Source organism: Accipiter gentilis, chromosome 33 (assembly GCF_929443795.1).
Source record: "Accipiter gentilis chromosome 33, bAccGen1.1, whole genome shotgun sequence".
NCBI lineage: Eukaryota > Metazoa > Chordata > Aves > Accipitriformes > Accipitridae > Astur > Astur gentilis.
The window spans coordinates 6373915-6391821 of record NC_064912.1 but is presented as its reverse complement, the minus strand read 5'-3'; the positions used below and the strand labels follow the sequence as shown (position 1 = coordinate 6391821).

The 17907-nt window shown below is 39.8% G+C and overlaps 1 protein-coding gene across 3 annotated transcripts; it reads left to right on the top strand.

Moving 5' to 3' along the window:
* TMEM114 (transmembrane protein 114) lies at positions 1-16991 on the top strand. 3 transcript variants are annotated; one of them, XM_049791557.1, is made up of 4 exons: positions 1-220; positions 1301-1381; positions 11249-11386; positions 14059-16991. In XM_049791557.1, the coding sequence occupies exons 1-4, from the start codon at positions 37-39 to the stop codon at positions 14289-14291; spliced, it is 636 nt and encodes a 211-aa protein (XP_049647514.1). In that variant the 5' UTR covers positions 1-36; the 3' UTR covers positions 14292-16991. The 3 variants fall into 3 exon arrangements, with proteins under 3 accessions (XP_049647514.1, XP_049647515.1, XP_049647516.1); XM_049791558.1 differs by lacking the exon at positions 11249-11386; XM_049791559.1 differs by lacking the exons at positions 11249-11386; positions 14059-16991 and adding an exon at positions 10254-10345.
* The last annotated feature ends 916 nt before the right edge of the window (positions 16992-17907 follow it).

The following is a 17907-nucleotide window of genomic DNA, read 5'->3' as shown; positions in this document are numbered from 1 at the left end:
GCTGAGGCGGGGAGGCGACGGCGGCCGGCCGGCGGCATGAAGGTTAACTTGGGCGTCCTCTCCCTCTTCGTGGCGCTGGTGGGAGCGTCAAGCTTCGTCTTCCTCGTGGTGGCCATCGCGACGGACTTCTGGTACATCATCGATGCCTCCAGGCTGGAGGCGTCCCGTAACGGCACGGACGCCCTCAGCTCGCACTCGGGTCTGTGGCGGACCTGCCGCGGTGAGTGGCGCGTCCCGTCCCACGCGTGACCGGCAGGGCGGGGTGGCCGCGGGCTCCCACTCTTCCCGGCCGCGGGAGGCGGAGGCGGCGGGGGGGGGCAGCTCCGGCCTGTGGCAGCGGAGGGGCCGCGGCAGGCGGTCGCGGTCGCGGTCGCTCCTTGCTCGGGCTGTGCGTGCTCGGAGGAACAGTCCTTTGTCCAGTATCGACAGGAGGTGACTTGCCCGAGGAGGCGTGGGGATAGCCAATTTTCGGCTACCGTAACCCGATTTTACATCGACTTTTAATTCAAAGTAATGTAATAAACGTTAACCATTTAGAAGGAGGGAGATGTCTCTTCGTTTGACTCGGGGGGAATCGAGGGGCGACAGCTCTGGGTTAAAGCCATTAAAATGGTAAATAATAACATCAAGAATATTAAACAATGTCTAGTTTACATACGTAAGTAATATTAATGTAAGTGATATCAGTGTAAATATTATTAGTTTGAAATGTATCTCTTTAAATAATATAAATAAAGTTAACTTAATCCCATGGTAACTAAAGGTAAGTGACTAAAGACTCACTGGGTTCACCGAGTAATTGTACTGCATTTGATCTTGCTTGGTGTTTCACAGTTCTGGATTTTAATGAAAGATCGATCCATAAATCCTACGTGGATTTTACAGGATTTTCCCCATTTAGTTTAACTTGTGTGCCAGGCATATTACTTTTGGTTTTGATTCCACCATTAAGAACAAGCAGTAAGTAGTGTTCATCGTAGGCAAGAAAGGATGTTACCGCCAGTGGAGCAGGGGAGAAGGGGCAGGTTAAAGGAATTCTCCCCTTTGCTGTGCCCTGAGCCCCTCTGAAATGAGCAGATGTTTCCCTCTTGACTTCAGTGGTCAGGCCCCATGGGAGCAGAAGCTGGCCAATGCTGGGTGGTGAAAATCCCCTCCTTTCCTTCCCTACCTAGGAATGACTGTTTTTAAAGCAGGTAATATTATATGACTTATATGTACATGCAAAAAGAAAAAAAAAAGAGGATCTACTGCAATAAGATATGGGTAATTTTTTCTCATTGTTTTTTCCCTTCTCTGTTAGTGAGGAGCGAATGTTACCCTTTGATTAATCCCTTCTGGCACGAGAATGCAAACATCACCGATGCACACAGACAGCTTTTGTGTGAGTAACTTTTATATTATTTCTATAGTTTCATCCATCCTTCCCTCCCTCCTTGTCCGCTTACAAGTTCTCATTTCTGATTCAGAGCGGGGGGGGCTCTTTGAGATAGTGTTTTGACTCTGCTTTTGTACAATATTTGTCACTGCATGTGGTCTTTAAGTGGGATTGCTGTTGAAAATGACCACCTATTTGATGTCAAGTTCAGCTAATTTCTTCCACAGGAGCGAGACGTTTCTACCTGGAATGGTTCAGGAAGGTACACAATTGTTAAAAATAAAAGGCAAAAATGTTCAAAATCTCCTCAAAAGAGTTGATCACTGAAAATGCTTGAGCACACATTTAAATTACTCATTAAGACAGCTACTTATCTACCCTTTCAGTGAGATTCCTTGCACTGAAAAAAACCTTAAGTATGTGGGCATTTAAGAAAATAAATCAATGACTAAAAGGAGTCTTCAAAGTCTTCGTGTTCAAAAAGATTACTTTAAGTTTCTAACTGTGTTGGCTAGTATTTGCTTCTTTTTCTTTAGATTCATTTGTCAATGACAGAATGTTTTCAGAAAGTCCAAACTAAACATTTTCAAATACTTTTAGGCTTCTCCTAAAAGATAATTTTGCTTCTTTGCATCATATGCTGCACAATGCTTTGCTCATACATGCTTGTATATGGGTTTGCTTTTTTGTAATTTTGTATTTGCTTACATCTCCTCTCTGACCCTGGCTGTTTTCCCCTTGCAAGCGAATACATGCATTTTTCCTGTATCTTAAAAATGGTACTTTTCCTCTCAAAACCGGCCATTTCCCTGAGCAATCCTTCAGAAAGGCTTTGCGTGTCTTTAGTCTTTTGGAGCAGCATCTCATGATATAGCTAAAAGTGCAGCAGACAGGGCAAAGTAAGCCTATAAGGTACTGATGCTAATGTAGCTGTGTTGCAACAGTAACTGGAAAGTTAAAGTAGGAATAAGATCCCAGTGGGCTACGGAAACAGCCATACAAATATATTGACAGGTTCAAGACTAACACCACAGATTGTCTCTGTGCTTTCAAATGCAAAGGTGCCATTTCTTTAATATTCCTCACTTAAGACAGAGGGCCTTAGCTGTTTGATGTTGCTGAAAACTGAGGAACAGTAAAAATGATTGTCTGCTGGATCACTTAAGCCTTTGAGGGTTCAGAGTTAATCAAACCTAACCAGACTGATCACATTTTAGGTGTGCATTAAAGTGTGCACCTCAACTATTATATTGGGGATAGTCTAAGATTTCAGGATAAAATTATTAGCATTTCAAAAGTTGTGTTCGTATTTGCAAAAGATATATCTGTAATTTTTCTCAGGCGAGGAGATTTTAGGTTACAGCTCTTCAATGAAAGCTGAATTCTGCAAAAAAAAAAGCAGCTCCTTCGGTTATAAAAATGATGTTGGCTTAGAAACAAAGGACAGCTCTTTGGTAGTCATGGAGTGTAAGAAAATAGTGAATATGAGTAAAAATTGAATTCATAACAGTTTACAGACTCTTCAGAGCCTCAGAGAAATTTTTTATCTCTCACTCTCGTATCAAACACTATTTTTAGGTTCCTGGACAAAGACTTCAGGTCTGCAGAGACACTTGCAGATTTTATTATACGCAGGTGTTGTCTGCCTAAAAATGATAAGAAATCAAAGGTACTTTTAATTGGAAGAACCTACGAGGTTTGATTAGAATGCTCTACAGAGTGAACTTTTTGATATTTTAGGTGTTCAGCTTCAATGCAGTTTCAGACCCACAGCAATAGCAGCTAAACATAGGGAGTGCCATGTCAGTACTTCTTACTTGTAGGAAATATAGATATTTCTAAGTGATGTCTAGGTTTGTGAAGTACTGAGATATTACCTTCTACTTCAGCCTTACACTTCTTAAATATTTTCTGACTGTGGTCACTGAAGCATATCTAGGCAGATCAGGTAGAACATTCGTCTTCATCTACAACACATTCTAACTAGAATTTTAGAGGACAATTCTGGGATCGTGGCTTCCATTGTAGTTACAGTAATTTCTTCACGTGTTGCTATATGGGGCAAACAGGCTAATTGCACAGCTTTAATCGTTTACTTCAGAAAATTACTTTTTGCTCTGTGTGTGCCTGTGCAGGTGTCTGTGTGAGGCACATTCACATGGAATTGATCTCATTCTGTCTAGCAGTACACCCATATTTCTCACTGTTTGATTGGCAGACTGAATTTCAGGAGCTCTGGCAACATCAAATGTGTTTCTTGCCCATTATTCCTAAAAAGATTTAGAAGGGCTGTCTCCTAATGCAGGCACTTAAGTAACACATCAGGAATCCTGTTCCCCATTCTTCAGAGTTCCCATACTCTTGCTGGCATGTCTTAACCAGACACAAGTGCCAAAAAGATGGGAGAAAGCCTATAACTGAGTGCAAATTGCTGGGTCTAACTGGCAACAGAAGTGCTGGTCACTGCCAGAAGACAGACCCTTCACTAGAGAATGAAAAACCTTCACATTCCCTCCCTCCACATTTCCAATCTCTCTCCTATTCATCCCCAGCAGATTCCTTTTAGGCTTATTGCGTACTTCAAATACAGCTCCTGGCAAATGAAAAAAATTGGGTGTACAAGTTAAAGTTCTGTGCTACCAGCAATGTTACTCAGGCAATCAATCTAGGTCTTGTTGAGCCTGAGAGTATGATGTATTTTCACATCATAGGAATACTCTTGAGCAATTTTTCTAATGGATTAGGCACAAGCATGGTTTCTCCTGTACATTAAGCTTCCATTTCTTTTCTTACCACTCCCTCCAGCTGAATATATGGTGTATACCCTCTCTCTCCCTCAAACCCACAATGTATAAAACATTTTCCTACTATAGATTGCACAGTTATGTATTTGTTTAAAACATCAGCTATTGTTTAAAGAAATATACCACTAGACTACCTACCACTAGCTTTTCTGAAATTTCTGCATTTTAAAAGATTTTTTTTTACTGGAGATGCATATTTTCCACTGTCCCATACAGGATTAAAATGAAAGTGTCACTTTTCACAATTTAGACAGTTATTAAGGTCTCTTGGTGACCACTAGGATTAAAGATAGTCCTCTGAAAGTCACCTTTAAAACTGAAATCTGTCAGCAAAGTCACCCCAGATATCTTGTTTTGCCGTGTGTTCTCCTGTGCCAGCTATGACAGACAAGCAGAAAGAGCAACTTTTTTTCATGATGAGCTGAATCTATCTCTCACTAAATGGTAGAAGAAGAATGTCACTCTGACTTGAAAGGAAGCTGCATCAGGAGTTCTGAGCAGCTTTGCCATTTTCCGGTAGAAGAAACATAACATTCAAAATCACATCTAAGTGTTGAGGATCACATACAGAGAGGGCGAAGTTGGTGCGTAGAAGGAATGGCAGTATTTAATCTACTGAAAAATTTTCCCCAAGAGTTGCAGCTTTGTAAAATAATTTCTTTCAGAAAAAAACCCAACCCAAACCAAAACTCAACAAGTTACATTGGGAAAAGGTTACTCTTGGGCATTTTTGTAATAGAGATGTTTTTCATTTGCCAAAGTCTATGTTGTTAATAATTAGTAAATCAGAATAGATTTAGCTAAAGACAACATCAGTGTAATCCCTGCAAAATGAACAATTTTGTAAATAATTCTAATAAAAATCAGTTTGTACTCTGGACTTAGTCCAAGTACTTCTTTCAGGACAGATGAGCTGTCAAAAGAAGAAAGTAATGTGTTTGCTGGATACTGATGTATCCTGTCAAAACTCTTCTACTTTTTGGAAACTCAAGTAACCTGCTCCTATGTGTCTCAGTTATGGCTGGATAGTGACACCTGCTTGGTAACATAAAAGTTACTTGCATCTACATTCTTCTGATCCTAGAAAGCTGTGGCTAAGGTTTTTTCAAAGCATGGTAAAATTTTTTAAAATGTGGAGGGTTTTTTGTGTGACTTCGCCCCCTCCTCTTATATTTTAAAACCAAATTGCCACAAAGCTTTTTTTTTTTTTTTTTTTTCTTTTTTCTTTTGGCACACCTAAGCAACATCTATATGTGTTATTTGGCCAAAATGTAAGAGGCCATTTTGGTCCAAAAGTGCGAACAGATGCAAAATTTCAAAACAGATCATTTTTCTTGAATCTTAGCTTTGCACCCCAAACTGGTGTGGGGTCCCATCTACACTGCAGAGCTGGGACTAGTGTTAAGAAAAATAACTTGAGAGGAACTACTGTTATTTCTTAATGGCTGCCTGGTTTGCCCCTGACACACGAACCAGCTGCGTTAGGTACCTACAAGGTATGATTAAGCCTCTGACAATCCTGATTTTCTGTTAGTAATATGAACATCATGGCCAGTGATTGATTTTCTGTTACAAGTCACTTTTTAGTGCTCTCCTCTATTCCTGAGCCTTCCAGAGATGATCAGTTAATGGATGTGGTTTCCACTTATATATGGCGGAAGAAAATGTTTTTCTTGTTATAAAACCAAGACTGGAGTGTGCAGCTGCCCAGGCAAAACTGCTTAAATTATTCTCCCCAGAGTATTTTTATTATTTTTTTTTTAGACATCAATATAGCTGGAACCATGACACTACAGGAAAGTTAGTGCTTCTTGTAGGGAAACAAATCTTTGCAGTAAGTGCAGTTACTGATACCTTAGGTTTTATAATGTAACAGCTGCCTTGGTTTCTTCATCAACAAAATTAGTTTAATAGTACAGTTAAACTATACTGGATTTCCTTGCAGCATGTGGACCCTGTAACAGTCACTAACCAGCTGCTTTCACACTTCTCCCCATCTTTATGGACCTGCTTCATTTTTACTGAGTTACATGTTTATAATGTTACAATCCCAGAATGACTAATTCTCTGACACCCATTACATTTTTCCTGGGTGATTTACAGTTCTTCACAATTTTTTCCTTTTGTTTTTAAGTTATCAGAAGGAAGCAGCTAGGGCTGGAATACCTGGCAAGAGCCAGTTCAGAGGCCAAATGAATAAGACACAAATGATGTACATAGAAATTCTAATGTAATTGATACGGTTGGTGTATACCTAAACGGATCTGCTTTGTTTCTGAGCAACAGTGCAGGGGTCCTTCAAAGAGGTTCCAGTGAACATTTGCTTTGGTACTTACAGTAGATATTACAATAACTGTATACAGAAATCTGAGATAACTTTAGCATCACTGCAGCTGAGACCTAATGAGTGACAACTTCTGATGAATGTTCTCATTTTCAAATTAGTTGGTATCATAGCCATAGAACGTGAACCACAGTGTATCACTCACTTTTATCATTCTACCCATTCCTAGTTATTGAAGGTTTTCATCAGTGCGCACCTATACCAAGTCTAGCATAATTTTATTTCTACTGTCTATAATTTGTCTTCCAGTTTACCTCAGAGACTTGTTGCGTAAGAAGAGCACAAAGCCAAAATATGTAACACAAAGTCTGGAGCTTAGCTAATTATCCTGGGGTACTCTAACCCTGTGAGCTCTCCTCCAGCATCATCTTTTCTCTACTGAACAGGAAGGAATCCAGGCCTTCGTGTCCCTGGGGTTCAAGCCCAGAAGTCTCACATTTAGACACAGACAGCAGTTCTTTTCTGTTGCTCGTTGTTTCTCTGTTTTTTCCTTCCTTCCTCCCTTGCAAGCAGGTCAGGCTCTCTCAGTGCACTGTTTCTTCCTGGCTTTGCCAAGTCTTTCCAGAGCAGCCCCACTGGTTTTAGCTACTGCCAGCATTCTGTTTCAGCTAGAGTCTTTTGTCTTTCTAACTGGCTATTTAGTTACTGCTGGGGAAGATAAACAGGTCCTTAATTAAGCTCTTCTGAGCTGCTGCCATTTGGAGTATTTCTGATGAGGTGACTATTACAGATTTCTAGAGACTATTTGCTATTATAAGCTGTGCAAACAAAACCAATGTTAGTTTGAAACAATTAAGCTCCAGCATGTTAACAGGAGATGATTAACAAAACTGCTAGACCTGCAGTTGGCCCCTTTTGACACCATTCAATTTTTCTAGTTCATTCCACAGATTTCTGTTACGAACAACTCGTCAACAACTGTGTGAGGTGGTAATTTAGAAATGTCTGCCAAATTCACAGATCTGGACACACACTGCAGATGTCATTCTTACAGACATTTGGTCAGACCTCTAGTTAAAACAGCTTTGGCTAGCTGATGTAAAACTTCATTAACTCAAATCAAGCAATTAAACTATTTTTTGCTACAAAAAAACTGGAGCATTTTTTAAATGTTCATCAGTTTGTTTCAGTATTTTCAAGATTAAACTATTGGGGCTTTCTTGTTGGACTGACAGGGAACTCAGGTGTTGAGAAATAAATGTGGGAAACTGAATTCTGTTTTATAAGAAAGTGCACATACCTCCTCTTGTGCAAAATGCTTAGGTTGGTTTTGTTTCAATACTAGATTAATTTCATCAAAATGAAGACATATGTATAATAATGCATAAATATGTATTTCAACACAACCTAAAACCACTAAAATTACAGCAAAATTCATGTTTTAACTTCTTTTACAGATGATTACTGAAGACAGAAACACAGTAAAGATATTTTAAGTCATGTCCTTCTATAAACTAATTCTGTCCCTCTAATCAAGCAATATAATGACATAATATCATATGCCAGACGGCATGAATTCAGATTCCTGAGTGGTTTCCATGGCAGCATTTTAGAATAAGTTTCCCAGGCAGTTGCAGATTTCGTAGAAGAAGAACAAATGGGTATTAGGTATTGAACTAGAATACTGGAGGTGATAAAAGTGCTGTTTAACCAAATACAATCCATCAAATATTTGATTTTAAAAAAGCTGCAGGTGATTCATGTGAAATGTGATCCCAGCTGTGTGTAGGAAAAGTAAGGCTCTGTCACAGTGGGATTTGTGGGTTTAGCTGAGATATCCCTAAAACCTATATTTTCACTGAAGAGGGCATAAAAATCGGAGTTATTCTGATGTTGCATGCAACTGTCCCAGATCATTAATGTAATCTATGACACTGCCCAGGAGAATGCTCTGGTATGGATTTGTTTTCCCTTGGCTTCAAAAGGTTACATTCAGAGCCTTAGCGTCTTCATCCGCGCTTGTCCTGGCTAAGGTTACAGTCCTAGCTGCAGTAGCTGAAATCACACCATGAAAATGAAAGTCAAAGAAATAGCAACTGTTAGTGTTACTGTCCTGAGGTATAGTTTGTTCACAGCAACTTTGACTCATGAGGGACACCTGGAAAATCACAAAGCACAGGCCCAGTGATGAGCTTGTTTATGTTTCTTCTCTCCCAGCAAAGCCAGGTCTGAGGACAGAGTTGCACCATTCTTACATTCTTACTTTTAAAATATTAATTGCATCAGATTTTATCCCCTCAAGGCCTTTTCACCTCTTACATGCATGTCGTGGTTTAACCCCGGTCTGGTAACTAAGCACCACGCAGCCGCTCACTCACTACCCCTCCAACCCAGTGGGATGGGGAGAGAATTGGAAAAAAAAAAAGGTAAAACTCGTGGGTTGAGATTAGAACTGTTTAGTAGAACAGAAAGGAAGAAATTAATAATAACAACAATAATAAAATGGCAATAATAATAAAAGAATTGGAATATACAAAACAAGTGATGCACAATGCAATTGCTCACCACTCACCAACCAGTGCTCAGTTAGTTCCTGAGCAGCGATCCCCCCCAGCAAACTCCCCCCAGTTTATACACTGGGCATGACATCACATGGTATGGAATATCCCTTTGGCCAATTTGGGTCAGGTGCCCCGGCTGTGTCCTGTGCCAGCTTCTTCTGCCCCTCCAGCTTTCTCGCTGGCTGGGCATGAGAAGCTGAAAAATCCTTGACTTAGTCTAAACACTTAGCAACAACTGGAAACATCAGTGTTATCAACATTCTTCTCATTCTGAACCCAAAACATAACACTATACCAGCTACTAGAAAGAAAATGAACTCTATCCCAGCTGAAACCAGGACAATGCAAGACCAAATCTAAGAGGACACATGGATGCCAAAATGGTGGGGAATCAAGATCAGACCTAATACACTCAGGAAACACAAACGGGGTGAAGACCGGCCTGTTCCTGCTGCCTCTCTAGAATATGAGAACTAAATTGTGTGCCAGATCTCTATTCTGTCACATCATGTTGCATCACATCCCTGACAACCAATTCTAACTCCTGACCTAAGTTCCATGGCTATTTCTCCTCTTGGTATTCAACTAAGATTTGCAAACAGTTTTGACATACTGGTTTATATACAGGAAGCTGAAGATTGTTTTGACTGTTAGCTTCTGAGAATTGCTATAGGTTTGGGTTTCTTAGCCATCAACAGCAACCATGGCCAGTTTTGCTGAAAGAAAGCCGACGCAGTATGCTCAGATTTAGAAGCAAGGCGAGAAAGTGCTCCCGTCCATGCAGAATGCTGAACTCATGCTTTCTGAGCATCAGCTGATCCTGATGTGGGCATATGTGGGACTAAATATGGGAATATAATACCAGCATAAATAAACAGCAATGGAAGAATGATGGGCCCACCTCCCAAAACTTTTTCCTTGTGAGCATCTTCTGTACTACACGTAACAAATAATTATGTCTTCAAACCACATTCCACTCAATTAAAGAAATTAAGTGTCTGCCTTGATCCCATGCAGGCTTTTCCTAATCTTCCAAGGTTCCAGAACTGAATAGAAACATGTACACGATTGTGTCTTATCTTTATAATGGTGTTGAAGAGGATAAGCTGGATCCTTAGCCAGTGACGGGTGGAGTACCTCCAATTCAGTGGGCAGTTACAGTGACTTAAAAAAATTGATTACCTGATCACATACAAACCGTGATCTCTTAACTGACTCCTTTTCCTTAGGAACCAGCTAATGGTGTATTGTTGTTCCTCTGTGAAATTAAATGAAACACTGAAGCCTAGAGCCCTTCAGAAAATGGATTTGAAGTTTTCCTTTCTCATTAACTCTGCACTTCACGCTGGTATGAAATAAATTGATACTGGAAGCCGGAATTACTCTTTTTTGATAATTATTCTAGGAAAGGTTGGGTTGAACGTTGTGGATAGATTGCATGAGAGGGAACAATGACACAAAGATGGTTTATGATGGAAAAAACAGTGTGATATGCAAAAATATATAGCAACCCTCTGTTTACACAGCTGTTAAAATGTTATAGGGATCAAGAAAGACTAATGTAAAACGTTTAGCATGGGAGGAAGCAACCAGGATGGGTTAATGTACTTAGTGAAGCTGCTGTAGGAAACAATGACAGACACAGAATTAGTGCTGGATGGGAAAATTTACCTCCAGTTGGTGGTCAGCTGCAACAAAGGAAAAGGTCAACAATTTGCTAGACCGGTTCAGTAGAGGACATGTGACAGAAAAGAAGGAGTTTAACCAAAGCATCTGCTGGATCCCACCACCCAAACAGAACAATGCCACGCACTGTGATCTGTATGATTCAGATAACCAGGGCTACCTTTTATTAAGGTTGTCAGTGACTACCTGATATACAATGTATGACCTGTTATCCAGCTAGGCTTAATATCTGAAACAGTTTAATTGCTTAAATATATCCATATAGACATATCCTTTTTATTTGTGGTCTCTGTTTGAAACACAGGCTGTGATCATGTGAACATACAGATCGTTGCTCTGTATGTTACATTTTTCTCCATACCATATATTTGTCTTGCCAGCTTAAACTGAAAACCCAAGAGATTGTCCAACTCCTTGTCTGTGTAGCACAGAATAAGGCTGTGAGACTGATGAGGGGCCCTGCACTCAATAATTATTAGTACATCCAATGCCACCATAATAAAATATTAAAATATTAACATTCTTCATTTTTCTTCAGACATGCATGGAACATTTGTCATCCTGATGCCCCTCAGCCTGATATTGATGATTTTTGGAGGAATGACTGGATTCATCAGTATTCTTGCCAGGGCCTACCTGCTGCTTCTAATGACGGGACTGCTTTTTCTTTTTGGAGGTACTATATCAAACTGTTGTAAATAGAAAGAGATTATATCTGGGAAGCATCACTTTATCTTCTGGGCGAAAAAAGCTAAGCAAAAATTTGCTTTCACAATAATGCTGGTGTTCATTCACTTGGTGTCTGCTCAGCTCCTGACGGGATTCTGGAATAGAAAGCTGCCCCTTAATAGTCACAAAAGGCAAATAATCACACACAACCATACATCCTTGTGGAGTGAGTCATACTTTGAACACTATGTGTTTCCTGTGCCCATTAACGCAAAAGATTCAATACCTTCTCAGCACAGTGCCCAAATTCTTTACAGACAGGGTAATGGAGTATCGGAGAGGTGACTTTGGAATTAGTAAAGCATAGGGTTTGATAGCCTTGCACAGATCTTACAACTGTTAAGAAAACTGATATTTTTTCAAAGGCATTTGCACTGAGTTCCTGAAAAGGGTCTTGCTAGGCATTGCTGCGTTAGCTTCACTGCTAGTTTTGAACTACAGTGGTCTCCCTAAACTGTGGGTAACAAAAGGAAACCACAAAGAGTTATTTTAGTTGGAGTGTAATATTTCAATTTGAAGCTAGTAAAGTTCTTTTACATTTTGTTTTCTATTATTTTTGCTGTAACCAAAACCTCTGTGTTTTAGAAAGTAATTTACGAATTAAAACTAAAAACATTCTGTCAATGTAGAAAAACTGGGTTTAAATCCATCTCCCTTTTCTTCTCCAAATACATTTTCAGTACTGTTTCACAATGTAACTTGAAACAGAAATTTTCCCCAACAGAAAAGGGGATCATCAGTATTGGCTTTCATCACCTGATTATACAGTTCGGTTGCTAGGAAGAGAATGCTAGGAGATGGCTGGAAACAAATGGTGCTGTCTCAAAGTCTTGACTGACCTTTCTAGTCTGAAATGATCTTACAAAGACCAACCATCCCCCATTACAAAAAAAAAAAGTAAATTCTATTTCCTTAGAACATCAGAAAGCTGTATTCACTAAAAAGGCTTAGAGCTATTTGAAAACTACTCCAAATAGTAAGTGAAAGATGAAAAAGCTGTGAAGTGCAAAGCATGATTATCCTGCCGAGGAGTGGGTTACTGCACCTTTCTTGGGGTTGCAAAGAGGGAAAGGAAACACAAAGACAGTATTAGAAGAAGGGTGCTTGAATGTGTTCTAAAGATGCAACTAGTGCTGTTTCCCAGGACAGTGTGAAGAGACTGCAGGGTGGCCTTTGGTGTGAGACCAGACCCTCCTCTCGCTCAGATGGTATTGTTCAGCTGTTTCAGCTGCACCGAGGCTTGATGCATATAATGGGCATGCAGTTTTATAGGATATTCCAGTTCATGGAGTCCGGTATTGATTAGATAGTTCTGTCTCAGCAGAAAGAAATATTTTATGATGCAATTCCGGAGACCTGAGTTTTTTAGAAAATAGCAGAACTGATATGTTCCACCTCCCAGGACTTGCTATACGCTTTCCCATTTTTTTGAAATATGGCCACATTTAAGGGGGATCAGAGAACTTGGCATACCTTGTTGAAAATGTCAACAGAACAGTCATTTCCATTTCTGCTGACAAAAGGTATAAAGTGATTCTTTCCCCCCCTTGCAGAGGACTAGGATAAGGTACAGGCATCACAGCATGGTTAAAATGAGGAATATGAGTATGAATTTTGACTGTTGGATAACCCAATACTCTTCCATCTTGGTTTGCCTGTACTCAAACTTGTCTTTCTGGCAAAAATGCCATCTAGACTTACACTGTCATTTAACAGAAAGCCAGACCAAAATTCTTCTCCCTCAGAATTAGATAAGACACTATCTTGTCCTACAAGTGTCCTGTATCTACTTTCCCTGGGCTACAGTCCTTTAATCCAGGGCCTTTCTATTGCATCTTTCCTGCCACTGATCCAGTGAAGTTATGACTTTAGTTAATATATGTCCTTTGAGTGACATAGACACCAGCCCCAGGATGTACTTGTGCTAGATGTGCCATTCCCTAAGTTTGCTAGCTTCTGTACAGTCCTTTCATTCTGAAAACATCTGTCTTTTTGTTTGAGTGTCTTTATGAATTTATTTTTAGTCTGCTCCAAGGATGTCTTTGGCTTAATTATTTGGAAATGATGAATAGTCACGACTCCACAACATTTGGTGGGAGGTGACAGTAAAGACCAACACGTTTACACTGAACACTGAAAACTTACAATACTCAAAATTAGAAAACAGCCTAAATTCAGGTCACTGAGCTGAAATGCAAGAATCTCTGTCTCCATGGGCTTTCTTGCATAGAGGTATACAACTGTATGTGGTGCACAGCAGTGAGAAATCAGGATGCATTATAACACAGTATTGAAAACAGAGATGTACATGCATTAGATATCTGTAAAAGACATGACGAAATTTTTATTGTGGGAGGCTTGCTGTTACACATTTTGATTCAGTATTTAACAGTGAGAACACAGTAAACTCAATGGACAGAAATAACCCTCCCTTTGCTTCCCTCTCACCCTTCACCCCAAAACTGCCTCAACTAGATTTCAAAGGTAAACAGAGCCTAACTGGTAATCTGGCCTGGGTAGATAGGAAGGAGTGGCAAAGAAGCCATAAGAGGTATCCAATTAATTATTTTTAATTTCTGCAGTGAATGCTAACTAGCTGAATATGTTTTTCTTTCCCAGCTCTTGTTACACTTACTGGGATCAGTGTCTATATTGCATATTCAGCTGCTGCCTTCGAAGAAGCTGTCTGCCTCCTGAGGAGTAAGGATCTCCTGGTAGAAATCGACATCAGGTTTGGCTGGTCACTGGCACTAGTCTGGATCTCCTTTGTCGCAGAAGTTCTCACTGGGGCTGTGTTTCTCCTGGCAGCAAGAGTTGTGGGTCTGAAACGGCGACGTGAACAGACATTATGAACAACAGGTATTGCAACAACAGAACTCTGCAGAACCTAGAAATGTGGATTTCTGGGTCCATCTGGTCACTAGGGGTAATAAAAACGGCAAGGCTGTGACTGAGTATCTTGTCAGCTGCCGTAAAGCCTTTTCCTCACAGTTAGCTATAAAACACGAAGATTCTGATAAATCAGCAAAACATTTCAAGTGTTGTCAATAAGAAAACCCTTGTGACTTTAGAGGAAAGTACATTGCAGTGTTAGTGTTTCCAAAATAATTTCAGCTGGCAGCTCATAAGACATCTCCATTCATTGCTTAGAACAAGGCAGATTTCTTGCTTGCTTTTCCCCTTTCTGCTGTTCCAGCAAAGTGCCTCAGAGTGCCTTGCAGGCCAGTATGCACGGTCCACTTCGCTTTTGGTTTCTCCTCTGAGACTCCTAATAAATATGCCCAAGATTCCAGTCACGTTGGCAGCCTCTACCAGCAGACCTGCTCTGAGATGACTACTTTGTGGTAGGTAGTGTGATCTTCCTGCTGCCTTTAAAGGACCATAGGGATATATGATGTCTATACACCTGAACCCAGGGAACAAGTGTGAGGCGTAAATATCCTCAGTTAATATTGCATACTTAACATTATTTTGTTGCACAAAATAAAATCAAAAATAAAGATCAAGAATAGGAAGAAATGCAGGCTATTTGGAGAACTCCAGTGATAATCCCGAGTACTAGGGCATGGCTAGGACATCTAGTGAGGTGAAGATTAATCTTTACTCTGGTGTACACCTTCCATATTTATTGGATCTTTCTTTTCCCTCATGTCTCCCCAAAGAGGCCATCCTCTCTCCTGTACCAGAATCACACTATTTTTTTGTGACAACACACAAAAATGGGATGACTTGAGAAACCAGAGAACCCCAGAAGCCTAATCCATGTAAGCTATTTGTAATGTCTAAGGAGAGATACAGCATCATGTTCTCTTTCCTAAAATCATTACTTATAGGGTGAAAATGAAGAAATTAGTAATTTTCTAAAAATTAGCTTCGGTGCTGTGATAAAATGAAAGGATATAAGGCCTAGATACTGTGAAAGACTTGGTATTAGTTATCCAGCAGATGGTAGCAACTATGATGGTAAAGTTCTCCAGTGCAGTGCAATGGTAAGTGTACTGCAAGAGAAAGATACAGCTGCTTTTCCAGATGTTTTAATAACTACTGTAGCCAGCCTCAATCTGTTAGATGGTCAGGCTACATATTTACCTCTTTCAGCTTAGTAGTAGCTGCTTTCTCAATTCTGTAATGCAGAAGATGTGTATGATGCATTTCTCAGCTTTTCTTAGTAATTTTGATGATGCTTCCTTTCCATGAGATTTGTGCACGTTTTGTGCTAGAATATGTTTAACTTGTGCTGAAAACTGCTGAGTAAAGCTGAACACACAGGATACCTGAATTGCATCTCAGATGCCAAGAAATCTGTTTTTTCTTTATTGGTTTTTCCTCTGGGTAATAGCATTTAAGAGAAAATTTACTTCAGTGCCCACTGAAGCTAATGAAGAAATTTTCCTGACTGCTGTGGTTTTGAATAAAGACTTGAATGTGTTAACAGTTCCACTACATTTCTGTTAGTTCATGTATTTCTGGAGGACTTCAGCATATTATAGTTCAAGACTGTGACTCAGGAGCTGTGTCAGCAAGGCGCACTGTGTCATTGGGCAAGTCCATTGTACTTTCTCCAGTAGTGCAAAGGGCATCATTTACCTACCTCTGTTAAATATCAGAACAATTTTATCATTGTGTCTTGTGTTAAAGATTGCACATTTACTCTTACCGAGCTCAGCTCTAATCTAGTCCCACAGTACCAATTACTTTACAAAAAATAGTGGCAGGGAGCTTCTGAGAGCTTACAGTCTTTGGAGATACAAGGAAACATTATTACTACCGTGCTGTGAATGGAGAACTGAGGCAGAAAAACTGTCCAAGGTCACATGAAACCCGAGTTGCTGAATCCCAGTCTAAGACCTTAGTTGGCAGACCTTGCTTGTTATCAGAATGAAATAAGGCTAGAAATCCTGAATAGACTGAGCCGTAGAAATTCTGTGAATAGCCAATACAATTTTGTAATTCTCACTTGCTCCCACATTGGTTTTCACATATTTTCCATGTTTCCTTATGTTGGGACTGTGTAATTGTGTCATTTTGCAAGTTAAAGCATACCGAATCAACTTTGTAAGAAAAGTAAGAAAAAAATACCTTGTAGTCAAAATTCCATATGCTTAAGTGAATTATGTAAAATGTAATATTTCTATTTTTTGGTGCCGGTGAAGCTATTTATAATACAATTTGTATGATGTTACACAGACATTACTGTAAGCTGTAACAGTAAAATATCATCTGAGGGGTTTTTTGAGTATTTATTACAGATGCTATTTTACAGTGGTTTTGGATGTTGTAAAATTATATAAAATGACATCTCAGAGCTGGGAATTATTTACTAACATGTGGAAGAACCAGTATATGTATTTTTCCTTAACTTTTTCTGCAAATCTATTCTACAGTTTATATGATGCTTTTGAAGTGCCTGTGTCACATGTGGTAGGTATTTATAAGATACTTAGGCAGCTACAATAAAAAATACTCTAGTGATCAAATGTAATTAGAAAGCCAACGAATCTGTTATTGAATTACAGCAGTTCTCATTTCCATGGCTTTCCTAAATTTCTCATTCTGGCTTCCTGCAATATCTGGCACAATGGTAATAAAGAGTATCTTCTGCTCCTGAATATTTGTATAACCCCTGAATTTCTCTGAAATTCCTTCTAAATACAAAGAAAAGAGGATGGTTTGGAATAGTCAAATAAGTCTTGAACATTTTAAAGAATTAACTAGAAAGAGAAAACATCCAGGAAAGGACTTTATGTAATTTGATACAAGTGACCTTATCGGCTTCTTCCTCGTACTGAAACTAATGTTTACTTAATACTCAGTTCTTTGCTGTATTTTCCCCAAAATGTGTTACTGAGATGAGGACACTGACTGTTCCCATTACTTTCTGGTGAATTGCAAACTCATAGGTAATTAGCCACATTTACAGTGACGAAAACCAGATGTACTGAGCAGAGCAGTACTGTTTGAATGGGTAGAGTGCACAGAGCTACTGGCCAATACTAGCTAGTCACCAATTTAAAGGCTTCCTCAAGGGATGGCAGAGAAGGATAGGGGAGGTCAAAGAAATCCTTGGGGGTGAAGAACCTGCAGATACACAAAACATTTAGAGGAGATGCTTGTGAATATAATGTAGATGTGAAACCACAAAGATTCAGTCTGGATCTGTGCTGTTCCTGAGCTGGCTCCTGCAGAGCAGCTTGGATGTCTCTGTATACTCGCCTCTGATGACCAAGGGGACGTTATTGTTTCACACACAGCTTCAGTTAAAGTAGCTTCAGACATTTGCTGATCCCTGAGCCAAAGCCAATAGACCTGACTGACTCTATGCAGACACATGTGATTCATAATTTCCTCCTTCCAAATTTAAAAGGATGGTAGGTTGGAGACCAAACAGGACATGCTCTGTCCATGCCTGATGGGTCAGCACTGGGGGAGGGCCAGAATATGCCCAGAACGTCTCCACTAAGGTGACCA